Genomic DNA, 22,562 nt, shown 5'->3' with positions numbered 1-22,562 from the left:
AAACTAGACCTATTAATCAAGCTTATTCAAATCAACCCAATTTACTAAATAATATCACGAAATCGTTTAAAATGAAATATTATAAAAAAAAAAAAATTTTAAAAAATATACTGTGTAAAATTAAAAAAAAAATAAAGATTTATTTATTTTTAAAGTTTAATTTATCATTGATTTCTTTTCTTTTAATTGAATTTTTGATTGAATTAAATATAAAACTAATTTCTTTTGAAAAATTGATGATTAAAGAATCACGATCATTGGGACCAAAATGACCAGATCCATCATCAATATTTAAAAATATTAATGGTTTGATATTATTATTATTGTTATTGTTATTGTTATAATTATTAAAATAATTTCTTAGTTTAGCAACCCATTTTAATGGTTGCCAAAATGGAACACGAAAATCGGATGATGAACCAGTAACGTAAAGATCTGGGAAGGATTTGAATTTTGATACATCAAAAGTATCAATTAAGAGGTATGGGTCATATTCTTTAATATATTCGAAAGCTTCTTTATCTTTATTAACGTTGCCCCATTCATCAAATTCGTGAATTGTTAACGGTAACTCTTCGTCCATCATTGCGGTTATAATATCTACAAATGGTACTCTTGATATGATTGCACTAAAGTAATGTGGATGTGTTAATGATACATTACACATTAATAAACCGCCTGCACTTGACCCTTTACCAATTAAATACTCTGGACTGGTATAACCATGTTCAAATAGATATTCGACACAATCTATATAATCTTTGAATGAGTTCTTTTTATTTAAAAGTTTACCATCTTTATACCATGCTCTGCCCAATTCACCCCCACCTCTAACATGAGCTTTAGCAACAATCATTCCGCCATTTAAAAAGAATATATCCTCTAAACTATGGGTTAATTCGTTAATATTACCATATGATCCATATCCATGAAGAATGCATGGGTTCCTAATAATTAAATAAAAATATTACTATTTAATATAAATAACAAATAATTAAAATTATAAAAATTTTGTTTACTTACTTTCCATCTAACTTCAAATCTTTGTGATATGCAATCGAAAGTGGTATTTTAATTGATGGATCTGATTTTGAAGGAACCCATAGAATTTTGGTAACATAATTACTAGGATTTAAAACCAATGGGCCTCTTTCTTTTGAACCTGGAAGGATTGTTATACTGCCATCCTGTAAGGATACTTTGGCTGGGGTGACATTTTCGACAGGGGTTGTATAGGTCAATGAAAATTCATCATCTGCATTATAATTAATATTTACACCTAATGAAATTTGAATAATTTCTTGTGGGAACTTTACAATTTTTTCGTTGGTAGGATCAAAATGACCAGTTTGATGATTCTTATTTATAATTCGAATTCTTGGTGTTAAGTAATTTTGTTCTAAAAGGACCAAATAATCTTGATACATGTCGACATCTCTTATAACACAACCATTTTCTGATGCTACCAATAACTCTAAATCATTTAATCCACCATTTTCAATTGTATCCCTAGCTGTATAAATATTTAAATCACCTTTATTTGCATTAGCAAATATTATAAATTGGTCCTATTAGATATAAATTAATTAATATAATAGTTTATGATAAAAATATAAAAATAGTGTTTTATTTACATTATTATGTTCTGCGTAGTATTCCAAACCCTCAACTCTTGATAACATAACTTTGTGTGACTCTGCTGTAATATTTTTTTCTTTTTCTAAATTTATATAATATACTAAGTTTGATGCCTTATTATTTGAACAATAGAAAAGAAATTGATTATCTTTTGATTTTACTATATCTAAAAAATTTGAGGGATTAGGTTCATCCATAATTAACAATGGAGGGTTATCAGCCTCATCATTTAAAAATGCGCTACCAAATATTAATTTTTTAAATAACTAAATAATTCATAAAGAAAAAATGTTAGTAAAAAAAAAGATATTTATATGAATATTTTTTTATGTATATTTACTTTATGTGGTCTATGGCTTTTTTCGTCAGGTTGTGTATAGTATAGATCATTTTCTTTACCCCATTCTATTGAGGTTACATTTTCGATGATATCTAATAGGGGTGAGTGGTATTCTGATAACTTCTTAACTACACAAATCTTTTTTTCACTACTATCAACCTCCATTACAAAGGCAAATAATCCATCATCTTCGGAGAACTTGAAAGATATAACATCCTTTAAAAGGATAGTATACCCACTACCAATACTATCCCCATCTATTAATAAACGTTGAGTTCTACCATCTGATATTCTTTGTCTATATAATGTTTTATTTTTAACAATGAATTTATGACCATTAATGATTTCCGAGTCAATTGGATGATCTACAAAAACTCTTTTATATATTGTTCTTATTTTTCTTGATAATTTTTTTAAGTGAATATTTTGGTAAGATTCTGCATAGTTGTTCTCTTGGTGGATGTATTCTTGCACATTTGGGTCATTAAAATTTTGAAGCCAATGGTATGGATCCTCTATAACTGTATTATGAATTTCAAATTGATATTCTTTTGGTTGTGCTAATGGAGGTGAAATATTCTTTAACTTTTTGCTTTCGTTATTTGGGATCTGGTCCAAATAATAATTAATATCTTCTTTATTTAAGATATATTCTCTATCAACTTTATCCCTATCGAACTTTCCAAACTTTTCAATTAAATCTTCTTTTAAATCGCTAATATAATCTTTTATTTCATTTGGGTTTATTGAATATTCTCTTTTATTTAATTCATATTTATTGGATATTTTATCATTAGTAATTAATTTATTAATTGAACGATTCTGATTTGTAAAGGTAGTAATATGTCGTAAATGATTATTATTATTATTATTATATAGTAAGCAATAATTTTTTATAAATTTTTTGCTATGCTTTATACTATTAATTATCATTTATTTAAATATCTTTGGATTATTGTAAATATTGCAAAAAAAAAAAATGAAAAAAAAATAAAAAATTTAATTTTTTGCATAAATAAAAAAAAAAAAAAATTTATGAAAACAATATTGTTTTAGATTCCAATTATCAATCTAATGGTATCATTAGGCTATTGTTTAAATGTGACAACGTAAATTTAAAACTATATGCTGTTCTCTTTTTGATAACATTATAATAATAATAATATAAACTATTAAGCTTTTATTATATATTTTCCAATATTTTTATTATTTTTAAAAATTTTAAAAAATAATTTTAAAAAAAATGAAATTTTTTTTTTTTTTTTTTTTTTTTATTATTGAATTTAAATATATTATTTATATTTATATTTATATTTATTTATTTGATTTTAATTTGTAAAAATATCTTTTGGAATGATAGATGTTAAGAAAATATTTAAATAATGAATATCAAAACAAGTATTTTTATAATTTTGTGATGTTAGTGTTTGTAAATTTAATAATTCGGTTAAGGTACCCTCTTGATTCTCGAATAAAACATATTGTGAATTTAAACCAGTAATCATTGTAGTATTAAAATCTTTAGAACCTAAGAATTTATATGAACCATTATTTGGGTTCATTAAATATAAGTATGATTTTTGATCTTCATTATTTGAACCGAATAAAACTATTTGATTATTGTAACCACTTGTGTAAATTGAATCGATAGAGTGTGGTAAATTAAGATTGGCGACTGAATAAAAGTTGGTACTGTAGTCTTCAAAGTTGGCGACAAGAATCGATTGTGATGATGATGAATCAAAAGTTGAAATATAATAAAGCTTAGAGTTGTAGTTGTAATATGGTGGGGTATTAAATTCGATTGCAGTTAAAAAGTCAATAGATTTTCTACATTATTATTTTAAAATGATAAATTATTAATGATAGGTTAATAGGTTTATTCATATATGAACTATTATTTCCTATATTTAAATTGCAAACTTACACGACATCTTTGAAAATATCATAAATAACAATATTACCATTTTTATCAGCAAAAATAAATGAACCAGCTTCGCCGATAGTATCATCATATGAGATTTCAGATTGTATATTACCCGCAACACCTAATTTCATTAAATTTGGTTGGATTTCAAGTGGGTGTATACCTTGACTTGTAACAATTGCAAGATTTAAAGCATTACTATTTAATTGTCTTGCAAAATCTAAATTTTATAGTATTGCGATTAGTAATTTATATTTATTTTAAAATTAATAATGAATACATACAAGCAGTTGAATTTAAAATCATTAATGGATAGTATTCGGCATTTAAATTATTTTTTAAAGCTTCACAAATTGTAACTATTAGTTGGATACCATTTGAAGCCCTATTATAAGATACACTACCATAAACTGATGCAATTGGTGCAACATTTATTTGATCAGTGTCAATACCACCTGGTGTTGATGGTGTAATAATAACACCAACACAGTAATTTATAATTGTTGAAAATAATAATAATAATGATAATACTAATTTCATTGCTTTATTTATTTGTCTATGTATTTTATTCCTTTTTCTTCAAATGAAATAATGATGGTTTTAAATAATAAAAAAAAAATAAAAAAATTTTGGTGTTTGGTTTTAATAACTTTTTTTTTTGAGAAAAAAATATCAAAAAAAATATCGCCGTATTTTAAAAAAATTTGGTATTGAAACGGAAAGAGAATCCGCGAGAAACGGTTTTTTTTTTAAATCCCAAACCTAAAAATATAGAAAAATAACATATTCTAAAATTTAAAAAAATAGGTGATAATTAGTTATTATTATTTTAAAACCCATATTTTTTTTTTAAAAAATTAAGTTATATTAATTAAAAAATTCCCATCAACTTTTCAAACAAAAAAATTCGAAAAAATTCGAAAAAAAAAAAAAAAACATTCGGATAATGCATTTGAGAAAAAAAAAAAAAAAGTCATAACCATTTTAAAAATAATAATTTAAAAAAAACTCACTTATATTTGAATTTTAGTGCCATTACTAAAAATATATATATAATTTTTGTTTTATGATATCACATGAATATATTTTTTATTGAAAAAATATTTTGTTTATGATGAAGTTCCAAATATTACATTAATTTTGAAAAAAAAAAAAGGAATTGGTCTTGAGGGTAGTGGAAAACCCTTAACCTCATAAAAGTACTATATAATACAAATTAGCTGAATTAAATTTCAAAATATTTAAACTAAATGTTATTTTATAAGATACAAAATTTTAAATGAAAAAATAAATACCAATTTATTTTATTTTTTTATTATTATTAGAATTACATTTATAATTTAAATTTGGTGCGAATTGTATTCATTTCAAAAATGAGGTCACCCAATATGGGGGATGGGTACTATTGTTATTAATTTTTTTAATTAAATTACTAATATTGTAAGCAAAATAATTCTTAATATGATAAATTATTTTTCTATTTATTTGCAATATTCAGAATCTCCCAATTTTATTTTTGGCTTTATTATATTTGATTATAAAAATTTATAAAAAATATTTAGATTGTAGCGCAAATACATATAAACCCCACACATTATATTTTTTAATTCAAAAAACACAGTCACACAAACAAACACACACTCACACAAAAAACACAATTATCAAATTTAGTTATAAAAAAAAAATGCAAATAAAAAAAATAATAAATAAAAATTAAAATTAAATATTAATTATTTAAACTCTAACAATTCAAATTTGTTTTTTTTAATAAATTATTTTCCTATATTATTTAAATTATTATTGTTATTTATATATTATTTCATTCTTTTATTTTTATTTTTTTTATTTTTTTTTTTTAATAAAAAGAACATTTATAATATACAAAATAATAACCATTGATAAATAATAAAAATAATAAAAATAATAAAAATTATATTTATTATTTATAATTTTAAATAATAAAATTAATTAAATACAAAAAAAAAATAAAAAATAATTTATCATTCACACACTCTCAAAAAACAAAAAAGAGATACTAAAAATAAACACACACAAAAACACACATATATAAAAACAAAACATAAACAAAGATAAAAAAATTAAAAATAAAATAAAAGTTCAATATTATTTATAATTTTATATTTATTATATAATATTTTTACATAATATATCAAAGTTTTTAAAAAAAATAATAGATAATTTTATTATCAAACAATAAAATTAAAAACCATTAATAATATTAATAAGAAAAAGAAAAAACAAAATCATAATTATTTGTTGTTATAATTTTTTATTTTATTTTATTTAATTTTTCAAACACTATTAATAAATATACATTAATTAATAAATTTACTTTATCATAATTATTATTAATAAAACTAAAAACAATTGATACATTCTCAAATTTTTAAAAGATATAGAAAATTAAAAAATGCAATACATTAAAAGTAAGTTTTTTCATTTTTATATTTTTTATTATTATTTAGTTTCTAATATTTTTATTTTTATTTTTATTTTTATTTTTATTTTTATTTTTATTTTTATTTTATTTTAGTGGTTATTTGTGGAGATGGTGCAATTGGGTAAGAGAAATAATATAGTTTTTTTATATATTTATTATAAAGATCTTTTATTAACATCTTTCTTTTTTTTATAACAAAGCAAAACATCACTACTAATTAGCTTTGCATCGGGAGGAGGGTTTCATAGGGATTACCAACCAACAGTATTTGATAATTTTAGTTCATTGTATATGTATCAAAATAAAGCATATAATTTAGGTTTATTCGATACTGCAGGTCAAGAAGGTAATCTATTATTTTAATAAATTTTGTGAATTAATAATTTACAGGACAATGAACGATGATAATATTGATACTAATTTTTTGTTAAATTAATTTAGATTTTGATCGATTAAGACCATTAGGATACAATGATACAGATATTTTTTTAATTTGCTATTCAGTCATAAATCCACCATCCTATTCAAATGTATACGACAAATGGTTCTCCGAAATTAAAATGTACACGACAGATGTTCCAATTGTATTAATAGGTACCCAAAACGATTTAAGGCAAGACAAAACAACTCGTGATTTATTGGCATCAAAACAACAAGCACCAATAACTTACGAAGAAGGTATGATGATGAGAAAAAAAATTGGAGCAAGTGCATTTACAGAATGTAGTGTTGTTACACAAAAAGGGGTTAAACAAGTATTCGAAGAAGCAATAAAAGTATTTTTAGAAAGACAAACAGAAATTCAAAAAGCAAAAGAAAAAAATAATTGTATAATATTATAAAAATAATAAATAAATAAAAAAAATAAAAAATAAAAAAATAAAAAAAATCAATAATCATGGATCAACTAAATATTTATATAAAACAAAATATTTAAAAATAAAGAAAATGTATATAAGTTTCGTCTTTTTTGAAATTAAAAATAAATTATTTATATTTATTTTTTTTTTAATTTTTTTTTTTTTTATTTAAATTTTAATTTTTTTTTTTTAATTTTTTTTAAATTCTCAGTCGATTAAATAATTAGGTGTGTTTGTCCATTATTTTGTTTTATTTTTCATATTTGCTACCAAGATTATTTATAAATACACAAAATGAAAAGATTTATTACAAATATTTCAAAATATAATTTATTAAATAATTCTAATAAGTTATTAAATTTAAATAGAAACTATTCAATAATTTCAAAGCCAGCAACTACAGCACCCCAACAATACAAATCTTTAAATCAAATTTTTAATATAAATAGTTATAACAACAATGAAATTTTAAAGAGCCATAATAGATTTTATTGTAAAGCACCAAGTAACAAAAGTGAAGAAATTACAGATGCAGAAATTGATATACATAAAGAAGACGACGACCCAAATGGCCAATTTAAACCATCCGAAGTTAATGGTATAAAAATTGAACCAAAATACTATATCGAGTTCACATGTACATATGTTAATCCATCTGGTGATGGTAGTGAATGTGGTTTTGTTTCAAGAAAAACTTTTTCAAAGCATTCTTATCATAAAGGTGTAGTTTTAATTAGATGCGATGGTTGTAAAAAAATTCGTAAGTATATTAATAATATAAATAGTTTTTTTTTTCAATTATTTTTATTAACTTTATAACAATATAATAAAGACACAATCGCAGATAATTTAGGATGGACTGGTTATGAAAATGCAAAAAATATTGAAGAAATTATGAAAGAAAAGGGTGAGGAAGTTAGAAAATATTTATTAAAAGGTGAAAAGATTTTCCCACACGATAGCGAACAAAATGTTGATACCGCATCATCTTCTGATGGTCCAATTTTAATTGGTGGTACCAGTGCCACTACTACCAGCGATAAAAAATAATTATAAATAAATAATTATAATAAATAATAACCAAAAGTTTTTTTTTTTTTTTTCTTTTAGAAAAACCTAAAGTATTCAACCTAATATATATAAACATGCTATATTATACATTGTTGTTTTACTTTTTTTATTTATTAAATATTTTTAAAATGGTAATTCGTTACCAGAATCTGCTTTTTGAAGTACTTTATTAACGATTGGGTGGTTAAGGATATTACCAATGATTGGTAATTTTCTTAAAATTGAAATAATAATTGGGAATGCGTCACTATTGTAAAGTAAGATAAATTATATTAGTAAATAATAATAATAATAGTTGATTTTGATATCTAAAGTTAATATATTACCCAAATAAATTAACAAAACCAAAGAGTTCAACAAGCATTCCGACAAATGTCCATCTAGTTGCTAATAATACAATAATACCTAAAAAGAATAAAATGGTACCTCTAATCTTTTTTCTTTGACCAAAGAAGTTTAATGTTTTATTAAAACCTAAAATTAAAAATATACCTGAAACAAGTAAAATCTAAAAGTTGAAAAAAAATGATAGATTAATATCTTTTATATTGTTGTTTGGTTTCTTTTAATGCTATTGATATTACGTTGCCTAAAGCTAATAAACCTCTATCTAAAAATAATAAAACCCCTAAAAATCCAAAGAATAAACCAATGGCTGAGAGCATTGCTCCAATTTCTGTAAAAAAAAAAAAGTTTAATATTTATAATTTTTCCATTAATAATGAAAATTATTTTTAACTCTGATATTTACTTTGTTGATCTGTGAACATTTTATCTATTTATATATATATATGTATGTATATGTTATTTATATTTTTATTTTTATTTGAATACAGTAAAGTTTAGATATTTATTTATTTGTATATTTATAAATAAAATTAATCGATTGCGCCTTGGATATTATTATGATCTAAATATATAAAATTATCAGCATTAATTTTTTAAAAAAAAATACAATAAATGAAAAAAAAAATTTTAAAAAAAATAAAATAAAAATTTAAAAAAAAATAAAAAATAATTATTTTTATTTTTTTTTAAATTTTCAAAATTATTAAAAACGAATGAGAGGTGTTAAAAATGAGTTCGCATAGTATGTTAATTGATTACTCAAAATGATAAATAAATAAACAAGGGAAAAAAAAATAAATAAAAAAAAAAATAAAAAAATTAAAATAAAAAATAAAAAGAAACTATAAAATTAAAAAAAAGAGATATTTGTTTTTTTTTTTAAATTAACACTTTAAAAAAATTTAAATACAATTTTATTTTATTTTTTTTTTCTTTGCACAAAAAAAAAAAATTAACTATGGAAAATGATATTATAATTATAATTTATAATTTATATGGTTATTATTATTATTATTATATACTGAGTTTTTTAATCATCTAAAGAAGGTTCACCCATATATCTTTGAGATTTTGGAGGGGATATTGGTCTGTTATTATTATTATTATTATTATTATTATTATTATTATTATTATTATTATTCTTTACAATATTATTACTATAATTTGATTGTAACTGATAGGGACTATTGTCAAGTGTATTGCTACTGTAACCTTTATTGGCACCATTGCTATAGTCAAAACCATTATTATTATTATTATTATTATTAAAATCGGAATTTTGATCCCAATTATTATTATTATTAAAACTATTATTTCTGCTTAAATTATTTAAATTATTATTACTATTATTTCTACTAAAACTGTCGGTACTGGAGTTGAAATTATTATTATTATTATTATTATTATTATTATTATTATTATTATTATTATTAATTTGATTTTTTTGATCTGATTTTTCATCAAGAATAGTTACATAATTCGATGGAAATAGACCAGATATACCATTTGATTCACCCAACCACCAATCATCTGATGGTTTATCAACTACAGTTACAATATCACCAACTCTTAGTGGTAAATCACGTGGTGTTTCTGGATCAAAATCGTATAAAACTTTAACTTTGGTTTGTTCGGTTCCTTCTTCCCAAGTTCTGTCGAGTCTAGAGTTTTGTCCTCTTCTTTTTAAATTTAATAATTGTCCAATTAACATTGGTACACCTATAAATGTGACTGCTATAATAAGTATTAATGTTCCAACTGATTGTGGCTTTCTTTCAAAATTTCTAAAATCCTAATAATTAAAATAAAATTGTTAATTAATATTTTTATATTATAAAAAAAAAAAAAGTTAAGAACCAGTGCTTACTTTAACATCCATGTTTGCAATAGTACCAGCTACAGTACTACCATCACCTCCTACAACTAAACTATTGTTACTATTTTTTACCTTTTTTCCTAATAAATATCTAAAAACCTTCATAAATCTTGATGCTACACTCTGAAACATTCTAAATAATGTAAATGTTTTTACTATAGATAAAATCTCATGATTAAAATGGCTCATACTTTGGCATAGTCTAAATTTATAAAAAAAAAAAATTAATAATTGATCACAATTATTTCGGTCTAACCTATTATTTATAATTACCTTATAATTGACGCAAAGGAACCGTGAACCGCATCAAAATTTGCATCCAATAATCTAGAAAATCTTGAAAAGGTATCGACAATTGAATGAAGTGCTTCCATCCAAGAATGACCATTTGAAACTACACTTTGTAATGCACCTCCTTTTCCATCCATTTCTCTACCGTAACCACCTCCGTAACCACCACCATAACTATTTCCATATCCGCCATAGCCACCACCATAACTTGATCCGTAACCACCACCATAGCTTGATCCGTAGCCACCACCATAACTTGATCCATAACCACTGCCATAGCTCGATCCATAACCACTGCCATAGCTACCTCCATAACCACCACTACCATAACTACTTCCATAACCACCACTTCCATAGAGGCTACTTGAACCGTATCCACTACTATATGAATCTCTTCCATAACCACTACTGCCATAACCACCCATGCTGCTTCTACCATATCCTCCGCTACCATAACCACCACTGCCATAACCACCCATGCTACTACTGCTATTATAATAATCATTGCCACTGCCACCTCCACCGGTTTCCCATGGTCTCATTGGTGTACGAGGTCTTGTAACTAATGGACCCCCAACATTTGTTGATGTTGATATATTATTATTAGTACTACTATTATTCTGTGTATTTGTGGTGCCTCCTGGTGATGGTACTCTTGTTGCTGTTTGGGGACCACTCATTGGTCTTGATGCTGCTCCTGTTGCTGTTGCTCCACCTGAATTAGTTTCCCATGGTTTTGGGGGACTTCTTCTCATTTTATTATATTTGTGCTACTATTTACAATCTTTATTACTATTTTATTGCTTTTTCTTATAAATTTATTATTTTATAATTATCTAATTATTTAATTTTCTTTGGGTGTTTTTGTAGTTTAATATATATAATTTTGAATGAAAAAAAATATAAAAAACAATATTTTCTATAGCCTTATTATTTTATTAGTTGTTAATTATTGGTTTTAAATTACACATACAAAAAAACATATTAATATATTATTTTTATTATTATTATTATTATTGTTATTATTAAAAATTTATTATTTGTGTATCTTCTATATTTTTGTTGATATGCAATAAAATAAATTTTAATATTTATAATTATTATACTATTGTTCTATTCTATTATATATCAAATTTAAATTTAATAATATATTAATATAAAAATTTTAAAAAAAAAAATAATAAAAAAACAAATAAAATTGTATTTAAAAAAAAATAAATAATTTTTTAAAAAAAATAATTTAAAAAAAAATTAAAAAAAAATAAAAAAAAAAAAAAAAAAATTTTAATTTTTAAAATTTAAATTATTTATTTTATTTTCTTTTGTGTGACAATAATAATTCCCAAATATCTTTTTTTGGTTTTCACAATCATATGAAAAAATAATAAAAAAAAAAGGAAACAATCAAAATCATAACCATTATTAAAATCATCATAAAATTTTATTATTATATTTTTATATCACCATGAAAAAATAAAAAAGTAAAAAAAAATTTCAATAATTTCAATTTTATAATTTTATTTTTTCAAAAATAATTGAATGGGTATGTATATATTATATTATTATACTATATTATATATTCAATATACATATATTTAACTACTGTTTATGCTTGCTAACACTTTTATTTTTTAAAATTATTTTCAAATAATTATTTCAAAAAAACATATTTTTTTTTTTTTTTATACACAAACAATAAATTTTTATAGTTTATTAGGGCACTCAATGTTTAAATTATACATTTATTGTGGCATAAATAAATAAATTTACATATATTTGGATGGAGAGAAAATCAAACAATTTGAAATTTTCACCAAAATAAAGCAAAAATTTCGAATTTTAAAAATATCAATTCACGGGTGGGAAATTTTTGTCGCAAACCAACCGTTTTTTTTTTTTATTTTTTATTTTTAAAATTAAAAAAAATTAAAAAGAAAATTAATACTAAATAATAACAAGTATCAACATGTATAAATCTCCATTCAATTGTTGTTGTAATTACATGGCGCAATAAAGTATTCCAAAAATTAGAAAGTTCGGTAAGTTATTCAATTTACAAAATAAATTCAAAAATCTTATTGAAGTTCAGTCTGTTTCAAAAAGAAAGAACCTTCAAAATGCATAGTTGCAAAAAAATCAAATAAAAAATATAAAAAAAATCAAAATAAAATAATTTTAGAAATATTTATTTTTTTTATATTACAATAATTTTAAAATAAAGGAAGGAATATTTTTTTATTATAATTATAATAAAATTTAATAAAGGAAGGAATATTTCTTTATTGTTGAATAAAATAATTTAATTTAATTTATTTATTTTTTCCTAAAGTATTTGTTTAGATTAAAAAAAAAAATGTTTATAAAGATAATAAAATATAAATTTTTTTTTTTTTTTTTTATATTATAATAATTTTATAAACAAAAAACATGGTTCTATTACTTCCATCAAAGAGTAAATATACCTATTTAAAATATTATAAAAATTAATTAAATTAATACTAATCTTTTATTTATTTTTAATTAAAAAAAAAAAAAAAAAAGGAAAGTTTTTTCATAGCTTAAAGGAAAAATTTGAAATAAATAATATTAATTCAAATGATAATGATATTGAAGATATCACCAATTGTATATTGGGTGGTAACGAAAATGACTCAGCGGTATTATACATTGTTTGGAATGATATTGGACTGATGCAAAGGGTTTCACTAAATTTACACAATGTTCATTCAATGAAGGTATCCATTGGTAATTTTTTAAAATCTCATGGCGGTGTGGATTATGGGGCAAACTCAATATTAAAATTTCAACATTTGAATTTACTAATCAATTGTCTTCAATTATTTTTTACAAATTCTGACTTCAAATGGTCAAGACGTCAAAACGATAAAGAAGATTGTTGTCAAGTATTTGTTATTAGTAAAGAATATGATCAGTATGAACCGATTATAACTAGACAACCATTTTTGTTTAATTTAACTTTAAATTTTAACGATCCATTATTCAGCATCACCTCCAATGCAACAAGCAGTAGCAGTTTTATAGTTGATTGTATAATTGGCCATAGTGGTAAAGATGAAAATATAAATTATGATGTTAAAAGCAATACAGAAACTGATATGGCTAAAAGTAAACAGTTTGCAAATAATCAACCAAAGCACGATTATCAACATCATACATCCTCAACAACTTCATTACCACCAGGTCAATAATAGGGTTGTTGAAATCAAGATTTCTTCTTTTAGTTATTTATATTCTATTTTTTTTTACCAAATAAATAAATTTAATTATTATAAAAAATAAATTAAAACAGGATATTTATTTATCCAAAAAGGTGGAGTTGTTCTCAGAAATATTTATTTTAAAAAAAAAAAATTTTTAAAAAAAATTTTTTTATTTTTTTTTTTATTTTTTTTTTTTTATTTTATATTTTTTTTAATTTTTAATTTATCTCTTTTCTTTTTAGTTTAATAACAAATAATAGTTTATAGTTTTTAAGAAAATATAGTTATAGATATATATAAATAGTAGATAATGATATGAAAAGTAGTGATATTTCTAAAAAAGATAAAAGAGATGATAGCATCTCTTTAACAAATAATAATAATAATAGTAATAGTCATAATAATAGCATTAGACCAACAAATAGAGTAGCATCGCAAAAAAGAAATATAAATAATTTAAGCGATGAAATTGAAGATATCGAAGAATGTGAAGAGGTTGTATTTAAATCGTCAATGATGAAGTCTTCAAGAAATTCATTTATGTCCCAATCTTCACCCAATTCTTTTACAATAAAAAATCAATACACACCACAAAGTATTAACAATACAAATGGGATTTCAAATAAAAAGATAAGACCAAGTCATTCTCAATCACCCACATCGATATTCAGCCATTCACAATCACCAAGCACCTCTTCTTCACCAAAATGTACATCACCAAATTCATCCTCAACAAGTATTACCTTTTCCCCAGCGTCACATAGCATAGCTTCAAAAATTATGGATAGTAACGACGAGGAGTCCGACAAATTTTATTGCATTTACGGAGAAAAGTGCACAGATAAATCAGAAAGTCATTTAATGGAGTATTCACATAAAAAGAAAAGATCATCTCTATCGGCTTCATCCTCATCACAATCACCCTCAAACATCACAACTGCTTCAGCATTATCATCATCAACTAAAATATATAATAGCATTGTAGGCAATCTATCAAATAAAAAACAATTAAATCACAGTAATAATAGTGATATAATAAATAATGCAATAATAATCAAAAAAAAAGAAAAAACTGAAGAGGAAAAAGAAAAAGAAAGAATTCTGCTAGAGGAAGAGGAGATATTGGGATTCAGTGGTTTTGAAAATTTAATTAAAGTGTCACCAACTGTTGTTGATATCGAGGCTAAATCAATAACGATATCAAGCCCAACCACAGTGCCAACATCAATCTCAACCACTACTACCACAACTTCAGCCTCTCCAGCAAGCTCAACAAAAAACATAACATCACCACCTACAGAAATCGACGATACCGTTGTAAAACTTTCAAAGCCATTTAAACCAAAGAAAACAAAAGAAAAACCAATTAAAGATGAAGATATTTTTGATGATATTGAAATTGATTTTAATGAAACCTTTACAAGTAGTGGTAGCACAAATAATTTAAAAAATTTTTATAATGGCACTAATAATAATAATAATAATTTACCAAGACAAAACTCATTTAAATCAGCCATAAATGGTAGAGTATCACCTAAAAACAATAATAATAATATCGATGATAAGAATAAAATGTTTATTGATAAACATATACCAATTAGTGAGGGGGAACTCGTTGTACATAAAACTAGAGTTGATAGGGTTAAAATTTGGTTCCAAGATAGATTAAAAGAATTAAATTCAAGTTATCCATTGGTAAATACTTTTTTAACATAAAATATATCAAAACTAAATAATAATCAATAAATATTAATTTAAAATTATTTTATTTTAAAAAAGAGTGAAAAGTTATTATTTTTAACAGGGCCAACAGGTGTTGGGAAATCAACATTGGTTAGGGTATTGTCAAAGACGATGGATTTTGAAATTGTCGAATGGATTAACCCACCAATAGTGGTTACAAAGAATTTTGATGATAATCTTTCAACACCATATTCATCAACAATTTCCGAATTTAAAAAGTGGGTAAAATATAATAGTCAAGGGTTTTCAATGTTTAGCACCAATATAAACAAAGTATTATTTATTGAAGATATACCCAACGTTACAAATGAAAATAGACTAGAATTTTTAAAAATTTTCGAAAATTTTTTAGAGAATTCATTATTTCCGATGGTTTTTGTATTATCAGACTCATTCACCGGTAATAGTGGTCTTTATCAGTTATTTCCAAACTCGTTCATTTCAAATAATAGAAACATATTTCATATACAATTCAATCCAGTTGCTCCAAGTTATCTTAGAAAGTTATTACAAAAAATTGCAGTTGAGGAGGGTTACGGTAATGCAGTTTCTCAGTCTCAATTGAATTCTTTTGTAGATGAAAGTGCCGGCGATATAAGAGCTGCTATCTTTTCTTTAGAATTTTTCTGTGTCGGTAGAAAGCACGAAAATCCTCAAACCTCAAAATTAAAAAAACCAAGAAAACAACAACCTACATCGAACCACACAACAGAGGATGAATCTAAAGTTAACGGTGTACTCCCAAGGAACCGTGATTCCATTTTGACATTATTTCATTCAATTGGTAAAATATTGTACAATAAAAGAATAGCCAATTCAAATCCATATGTTCAAGGGGAAACTTGGTATAAAGAAAAGTTTCATAGGGAGACACCAGAAAATGTGGTGGAGGAGGTATTTGAAAATAGTCATATTGACTACAATACTTTTATCAACTTTGTGCATGAAAATTATCCAACATTCTATTCATCAATCGACGAAGCCTCTCAATCACTAGAATATCTTTGCAACAGTGATATTTTCGACTCAAATAAGCATAATCAACATATTTCTCTTTCAAGCTATAACGATATGCTACCGAAAAGTTCAATTTCAGTTTCGCTAAGAGGTTTCACCTTTTCACATACCCAGAGTACACCACGACAGTTTTTTCATTTTATTAAACCAAGAATTAACGAGCCGACAAACCAATCACATCAATACCAACAATTATTTACCGATTGTATATCGACCAGAGTTCAACAATCAGGTTTAAATAATCTTAGTGGTTTCCAAGAAATACCCAGATCGATACTACAAAAATCACCATTGTTTTTGGAAGTTTTGCCAACAATGAACTCTATAAACAAATCATTAAAATATAATAATGGTAAAAATAGTAATACCTATCGGAATCAATTCCAACAACAACAAAGTATAACTACTCAAATTATGAAATTTGACCATAAACTTTTATTAGATTTCTGTACATTTAAAAACAACTACTCATTAAGTCAATATAATTTTTCAAAAGATAATCAAGTTGATCAGAAATTTGTTTCAATTGGTTTAAATGACGAACAAGATGAAAATAATTATGATAATCAACAAAATCAACAACACAACAACGACCAAAGTGATAATAATGATAATGATAATGATAATAATAATAATAATAATAATAATAAGATTGTATCTTTTTATGGTAATAACGAAGTGTTAAAATATGATGATATAGTAGACGATTAATAAAAAATAATCAGTATAGATTATATTAAATAAACTTTATATTTTTTTTTTTAAAATTTTTTTTATATTTTTTATTATAATTATTTAATTGTTTATTCCCATTCGGATGATTCTGAATCTGAATCACCATCTTGTTGATCATCATCATCTTCTTCTTCTTGTTGTTGTTTTTTGGCTTTGGTTTGTTTTTTTCCTTTTGTTGTGGCAATACTTTGTCTACGGAAAGCAAGAGCTTTAAATAGATCATCCATAACACCACCACCAGAAGGTTTTGGTGGTGGTGGTGGACCTGAATCATCATCTTCGTTCTTTTCTATTTTCTTTAATCTGTTTTTATGATTACGACGAATATCAGCTAAAAGATCCCCTCTTGCTGAACCATCGGTACCTTTATCATCATCATCATCGTCATCGTCGTTGTTATTTGATGATGCCATCATTGGTGGAGGTGGAGGTGGTGGAGCACCGCTTGGTGGAGGTGGTGGTGGTGGTGGAGGTGGTGGAGCACCAGTTGGAGGTGGAGGTGGTGGTACTGAGGAGGTAGTTGGTGGAGGTGGTGGTGGTGCTGATGCGTTATTTTGGGTTGGTGGTTGTTGGCCACCATCAGGGTTATTATTTACAGCTGCATTTTGAGCATTTGCTAAAGAGTCATATGTTGGTAAAAGATTTAAAACTACTTGTTGCGAAGGGGCGATTGATTGTTGGTCATTTCCAGCTGCCCATGTAATATTCTCTGCTACATTTGGAAGTGGTAAAGCAGATGGAAAGTTATATTCTGGAATTTCGAATGCACCTGGTTCATAATTGATTTTAACATTTTCAGCCTCAGGTCTAATATCACCTTTTTCAACACTGACTGGGGGAGCAGTTGGGAATCTAACATCCCCAAAGATTTGTACTTGATCTTCTCCACTGCCACCTGCAAGATTATCTAATGTATTCGAATATTTCTTGTATGGATTATCTTGGGTATTAAATAAAAGTAAATTTGAAACACTTGATAAATGCTGTGGTAATCTACCTAAACCTTCTTTAAATTCAACTTCTTTTGATGCAGCATCTATACTTTTTTCGATAAATACTAAATCATTTACATCCATATATGAATCTTCTGCTCTATTTTTAATCTGTTCGTCTTCATGAAGATGATAGTGTGATGGTTTAAATGGTAACTTGTTTTTACCGCTATATATTGGCACATAATCTGCCCATTTCTTTTCTGCTGGATATTTTGCACTACTAAATACTGTTATAGCTTGTTTACTACCAACAACCTGTTTAACTTTATGCTATATTAAATAATATTAATATTTATATTTCAAAAATATAAAAAAATAACATTAAAATAACTCATACTTGTGCATTGTTTAGTCTACTAGCAACATTATCAATTCTAGCTTTTTCGTGTGCTACCCTGGTTGAAATGGTTGTATACATTTCATTGAAAACTTTTTCAAGTTTTTCAAGTGAATCTACAATTTGAAGAATTGACTCTGTTTCTCTAAGCCCATTACTGACAACTGGAACTTGATAAATTTGAGTTGACATCTCAAATTATAAATTTATATATATTTAAATTTTATTAAATAAAGGAAAAAATAATATGGTTAAAAAAAACAAAAATTAAAAAAATTAAAAAAAAATTAAAAAAAATAAAAAAAAATTAAAATAAAAAAAAATAAAAAAAATAAAAATTTAAATTTTAAAAAAAAGAAAGGTTGATGGATATTTTTAAAAAACCACAAATTAAAACCTATTTTTATTATAAATCGAGGATAAATTTGGTACTATCTATGACATGATGATTTTAGTGAATTTTATTTTAATAATTTTTTGAACCTCTGCCTCTAAATGAAGAAGGTTTACCAGTTCTATGTTCAGATGTATAATGTACTTCAAGACCACCGCTTTGTTCTTGTTTTTCTTTTGATTTTTGATCGTGACCTCTTCTGCCAGGTGTGACATATGGGGAGTAACGAGTTGATTTTGGTTTTTGTTGATTTTGTTGTTGTTGCTGTTGTTGTTGTTGCTGATGATGCTTAATTTGGAAATTCTTTTGTTGATTTGGATTAAATTTAAATTGTTGGTTTTGTTGGTTATTGTTATATAATTGTTGTTGGAATTGTTTTTTTTTAAAAATGGTTGAGGAAATTGTAAGCTGTTCAATTTTAAGGTTTGTTGGTGGATTCTTTGATAGGTTTTGAATGATAGCAAGAATGTTATCTGTAGCAACTTGAGTTTTCTTTACAAATTTAAGTTGTGTTTTATCTTTTAGTTGATTGAGACTTGGCATTGCTTTTTTGGCTTTATTTGAAGTTTCTCTGCATTTTTCGTCTAAAAATCTAAATCTACTTAGAAGCTCTTCGAATTTAGCTGGATCTGTATTCATATCACTTGGTTGACCAGTAATGACTCTATAGCCACAAAGTTTAGCGAGTGAAGAAATTGATAATGATCCAAGATATGAGAGTGAGAATAATAAAGCTTCAATAATGGTGAGTGGTAAATCAACATCACCGACTGGAGTGGTGGTTTTTGATGGCACAGTAGATTTGAAAAGAATGAAAATTGGTTCTAAAAATTGTAATCCAATATCGTGTGGTAAATGTGGGCATGCTTGTGCAAATACTGAAAGTAATTCGGTTTTACTGGTCTCATCTAAATCACCAATGACAGAAAATACTTTTTTTGAGTATAGTTCAAATATTTTACAATTAATTTCTGAATGTGGTTTCTATGAATAATGAAAGTGTTGTTAATAACAGTAATATATATATATATTTGTAAATCTAATAATCATAATATATTTACCTTTGATTTATAAATAAGTGATTTGGTAAAATTAATAATTTTCTTTTTTGAAATTTCTAATGATTGGGACTCTAAAGTTGGCACAACTTGATCAATAGAGGCAATAGCGTCTTCAAGTTTATATTGTGGGAAGCAGTCTAAAAGATCAAAGAAGATATCGGTTTCTATGGCAGTGACACTTTTGGCAATGAGATTTATAATACGACCTCTGAAGAAAGTTTGGGTTTCTTGTGAACTTTTACTATATTCGGCTTTGATTAATGGAATGAGATTTTCTTTAATAAAATTTAAAAATACTGTAAAAGTTTGTAACTCTTGATCATCACCATTTTCTTTAGCTTCTAAAAATGATAAAAATGAATTTACTGTAGTTAATGAGTTTAATTTATAAAGTTCAACAACTGAATTTTTAGTGTGTTCTGTTTCGATTTTTGAATCTAAAAAAAAAAAAGAAAAATGATTTAAAAAATGATTGTTATTAATTATTTGTTGTAATTTGTTCGTGTGGTGTATATGGATTATCCAAAGCAATGTGTATATATAAACTTGCTGTTATATAATAGCTCCATAAATGTATTACCTGTACTAAGAACTTGACTTAAAATTTGACATAAAATATCGACTAATCTTCCAATATGATCATTATTATCTCTACAAATTGTTGGAATAACTTTTAATGCATTAATTCTAACTACATCTTCGTCTGATGATTCGAATAAATCAATTAAACAATCAATAGCTTTTTCTTGATAGGTTGGGAATCTTTTGAAATATTTTGAAATAAATTGTGGTGCTACTCTTTTTGTTTGTTTGGTTTTATTTGACAAATCGATAATTTCTGAATATAATTTATCGTCCTAAAATATTTTTAATATATTAATATAAATAATAAAAACAAAAACTTGTTTACAGCGGTTATTATAAAAACTATACTGTGTGTACATACATCTGGGAATGATGGATTTGAATCTAACTTATTTGCATAATCATAATATGTATTGATATATTGATCATTTCTAGCTGATGTATTAGAAGTGTCCATAGACTCTGACATTTTATAAAAGATATATAGGTGTTAAATTAAATTTAAATAAAAAAAATAAATAAAAAAAAAAAAAAATTATGAATTTAAAAAAATTTAAAAAAAAAAAAAAAATAAAAAATAATAAAAAAAAAATTTAAAAAAAATAATAAAAAAATAATTTTAAAAAAAAAAAAAAAAAAAAAATTATTAATAATATAACCATTATTATTATTTAGCATAATGTCGTCTATAAATAGTAGATTTATTTCAGAAAGTGAATTAGAGGAGCAACGAAAACTATATGGAGGCAAAACAAGAGAAGTAGACAATGACAATAGGACATTATATGAAAAATTACAAGATAACAAAAGAATAAAACAAGAAGCATATATCGAAAAACCCAAATTCAAGCCATCTCAAGGTCTAGACCAAGATGATATTCAATACTACCAAGAAAAAGATAGCATTGAAAAGGAAAAAAAGCAACAGGAGCTGGACGAACTCGAAAAAGAACTTGAAGAATTTAAAAAATCACAAGCATCAAATATTATGAACAATTTATCCTCAAAATTAACAAATACCACAGCCACCAACAATAGTAATAATGTTAATAACACATCACCAACTATTACACCTACAACAAATAATAATAATAATAATAATAATAATAATTCTGCAACAACCAAAAGAAAACTTGTAAATATTAAATTAAAACCAAAACAAACCAATCCGAATGAACAAGAAAAAAATGAAAATTTAAAAAATGACAAGAAAAAAGAAATGGAAAATGAAAGTGATGAAAATGTAAATAAAAAATTAAAAATCGAAAAAGAAACAGAAACAGAAGAAAAAGAAAAAGAAAAAACAGATATTAAATCCTCATCTCCTCAACCAAAGCCATCCTCTGCACCAGCACTTTTAATGGGAAATTATAGTGATGATGATGACGATGACGAATAACCAAAATAGGGAATAAAATAAAATTTTGTAAAAAAAAAACAATCAACTTCGTTTTATTTTTTTATTATTATGGTTTAATTTTTATTTTTTATTTTAATATTTTAAATACTTGAATTTTTATTTGAATTCATATAATCAAAAATATATATTATATTCAAAGCATTTTGTTTTTATAAAACCAAAAAAAAGAAATACATAGGACTTATATATTTATACCCCCCATGAATTTCAATGTATTTTTTTTTTTTAATTTTTTTTTTTAA

The 22,562-nt window shown here is 24.3% G+C and overlaps 11 protein-coding genes across 11 annotated transcripts; 5 read left to right on the top strand and 6 right to left on the bottom strand.

Moving 5' to 3' along the window:
• Positions 1-139: 139 nt before the first annotated feature.
• Positions 140-2,911, bottom strand: DICPUDRAFT_52377 (uncharacterized protein; the record flags this gene model as incomplete). The annotated part of the gene is made up of 4 exons (XM_003283496.1): positions 140-947; positions 1,024-1,568; positions 1,635-1,904; positions 1,979-2,911. 4 exons carry the CDS (start codon positions 2,909-2,911, stop codon positions 140-142), a joined length of 2,556 nt encoding a protein of 851 aa, XP_003283544.1.
• Positions 2,912-3,306: 395 nt separating this feature from the next.
• Positions 3,307-4,445, bottom strand: DICPUDRAFT_147258 (uncharacterized protein; the record flags this gene model as incomplete). The annotated part of the gene is made up of 3 exons (XM_003283495.1): positions 3,307-3,808; positions 3,906-4,125; positions 4,190-4,445. The coding sequence occupies 3 exons, from the start codon at positions 4,443-4,445 to the stop codon at positions 3,307-3,309; spliced, it is 978 nt and encodes a 325-aa protein (XP_003283543.1).
• A 1,276-nt stretch (positions 4,446-5,721) lies between these two features.
• racL (uncharacterized protein) lies at positions 5,722-7,344 on the top strand. Its single transcript, XM_003283525.1, has 4 exons — positions 5,722-6,352; positions 6,460-6,487; positions 6,567-6,712; positions 6,808-7,344. The coding sequence occupies exons 1-4, from the start codon at positions 6,337-6,339 to the stop codon at positions 7,206-7,208; spliced, it is 591 nt and encodes a 196-aa protein (XP_003283573.1). The 5' UTR covers positions 5,722-6,336; the 3' UTR covers positions 7,209-7,344.
• A 176-nt stretch (positions 7,345-7,520) lies between these two features.
• DICPUDRAFT_147256 (uncharacterized protein) lies at positions 7,521-8,276 on the top strand (the record flags this gene model as incomplete). Its single annotated transcript, XM_003283524.1, has 2 exons — positions 7,521-7,986; positions 8,059-8,276. 2 exons carry the CDS (start codon positions 7,521-7,523, stop codon positions 8,274-8,276), a joined length of 684 nt encoding a protein of 227 aa, XP_003283572.1.
• Positions 8,277-8,420: 144 nt separating this feature from the next.
• Positions 8,421-9,067, bottom strand: DICPUDRAFT_74542 (uncharacterized protein; the record flags this gene model as incomplete). The annotated part of the gene is made up of 4 exons (XM_003283494.1): positions 8,421-8,544; positions 8,624-8,805; positions 8,882-8,973; positions 9,049-9,067. The coding sequence occupies 4 exons, from the start codon at positions 9,065-9,067 to the stop codon at positions 8,421-8,423; spliced, it is 417 nt and encodes a 138-aa protein (XP_003283542.1).
• A 459-nt stretch (positions 9,068-9,526) lies between these two features.
• Positions 9,527-11,925, bottom strand: DICPUDRAFT_96410 (uncharacterized protein). Its single transcript, XM_003283493.1, has 3 exons — positions 10,795-11,925; positions 10,513-10,723; positions 9,527-10,437 (listed from the first exon to the last, which is right to left on the bottom strand). Exons 1-3 carry the CDS (start codon positions 11,565-11,567, stop codon positions 9,676-9,678), a joined length of 1,746 nt encoding a protein of 581 aa, XP_003283541.1. The 5' UTR covers positions 11,568-11,925; the 3' UTR covers positions 9,527-9,675.
• A 1,314-nt stretch (positions 11,926-13,239) lies between these two features.
• Positions 13,240-14,021, top strand: DICPUDRAFT_74540 (uncharacterized protein; the record flags this gene model as incomplete). Its single annotated transcript, XM_003283523.1, has 2 exons — positions 13,240-13,264; positions 13,354-14,021. 2 exons carry the CDS (start codon positions 13,240-13,242, stop codon positions 14,019-14,021), a joined length of 693 nt encoding a protein of 230 aa, XP_003283571.1.
• A 327-nt stretch (positions 14,022-14,348) lies between these two features.
• DICPUDRAFT_74539 (uncharacterized protein) lies at positions 14,349-17,504 on the top strand (the record flags this gene model as incomplete). Its single annotated transcript, XM_003283522.1, has 2 exons — positions 14,349-15,728; positions 15,813-17,504. The coding sequence occupies 2 exons, from the start codon at positions 14,349-14,351 to the stop codon at positions 17,502-17,504; spliced, it is 3,072 nt and encodes a 1,023-aa protein (XP_003283570.1).
• Positions 17,505-17,596: 92 nt separating this feature from the next.
• DICPUDRAFT_74538 (uncharacterized protein) lies at positions 17,597-19,052 on the bottom strand (the record flags this gene model as incomplete). The annotated part of the gene is made up of 2 exons (XM_003283492.1): positions 17,597-18,793; positions 18,861-19,052. The coding sequence occupies 2 exons, from the start codon at positions 19,050-19,052 to the stop codon at positions 17,597-17,599; spliced, it is 1,389 nt and encodes a 462-aa protein (XP_003283540.1).
• Positions 19,053-19,326: 274 nt separating this feature from the next.
• Positions 19,327-21,369, bottom strand: DICPUDRAFT_74537 (uncharacterized protein; the record flags this gene model as incomplete). Its single annotated transcript, XM_003283491.1, has 4 exons — positions 19,327-20,238; positions 20,316-20,752; positions 20,896-21,172; positions 21,262-21,369. 4 exons carry the CDS (start codon positions 21,367-21,369, stop codon positions 19,327-19,329), a joined length of 1,734 nt encoding a protein of 577 aa, XP_003283539.1.
• A 210-nt stretch (positions 21,370-21,579) lies between these two features.
• On the top strand, positions 21,580-22,299 carry DICPUDRAFT_96409 (uncharacterized protein; the record flags this gene model as incomplete). Its single annotated transcript, XM_003283521.1, has 1 exon — positions 21,580-22,299. One exon carries the CDS (start codon positions 21,580-21,582, stop codon positions 22,297-22,299), a length of 720 nt encoding a protein of 239 aa, XP_003283569.1.
• Positions 22,300-22,562: the final 263 nt, after the last annotated feature.

The sequence above is a fragment of the Dictyostelium purpureum genome, assembly GCF_000190715.1.
Source record: "Dictyostelium purpureum unplaced genomic scaffold DICPUscaffold_9, whole genome shotgun sequence".
NCBI lineage: Eukaryota > Evosea > Eumycetozoa > Dictyosteliales > Dictyosteliaceae > Dictyostelium > Dictyostelium purpureum.
Note: the sequence above shows the minus strand (reverse complement) of the source record. Positions and strands in the feature narration are given on the sequence as shown.

Excerpts from the sequence above, each read along its gene's own strand:
- DICPUDRAFT_96410 (XM_003283493.1), bottom strand. The coding sequence starts at position 11,567 with ATGAGAAGAAGTCCCCCAAAACCATGGGAAACTAATTCAGGTGGAGCA. Across the intron at positions 10,724-10,794 it reads TCCTTTGCGTCAATTATAAG|ACTATGCCAAAGTATGAGCC; the intron begins GTAATTATAAAT and ends TTATAAATTTAG. Across the intron at positions 10,438-10,512 it reads TTGCAAACATGGATGTTAAA|GATTTTAGAAATTTTGAAAG; the intron begins GTAAGCACTGGT and ends TTTAATTATTAG.
- racL (XM_003283525.1), top strand. Across the intron at positions 6,488-6,566 it reads TGTGGAGATGGTGCAATTGG|CAAAACATCACTACTAATTA; the intron begins GTAAGAGAAATA and ends TTTATAACAAAG. Across the intron at positions 6,713-6,807 it reads CGATACTGCAGGTCAAGAAG|ATTTTGATCGATTAAGACCA; the intron begins GTAATCTATTAT and ends AAATTAATTTAG.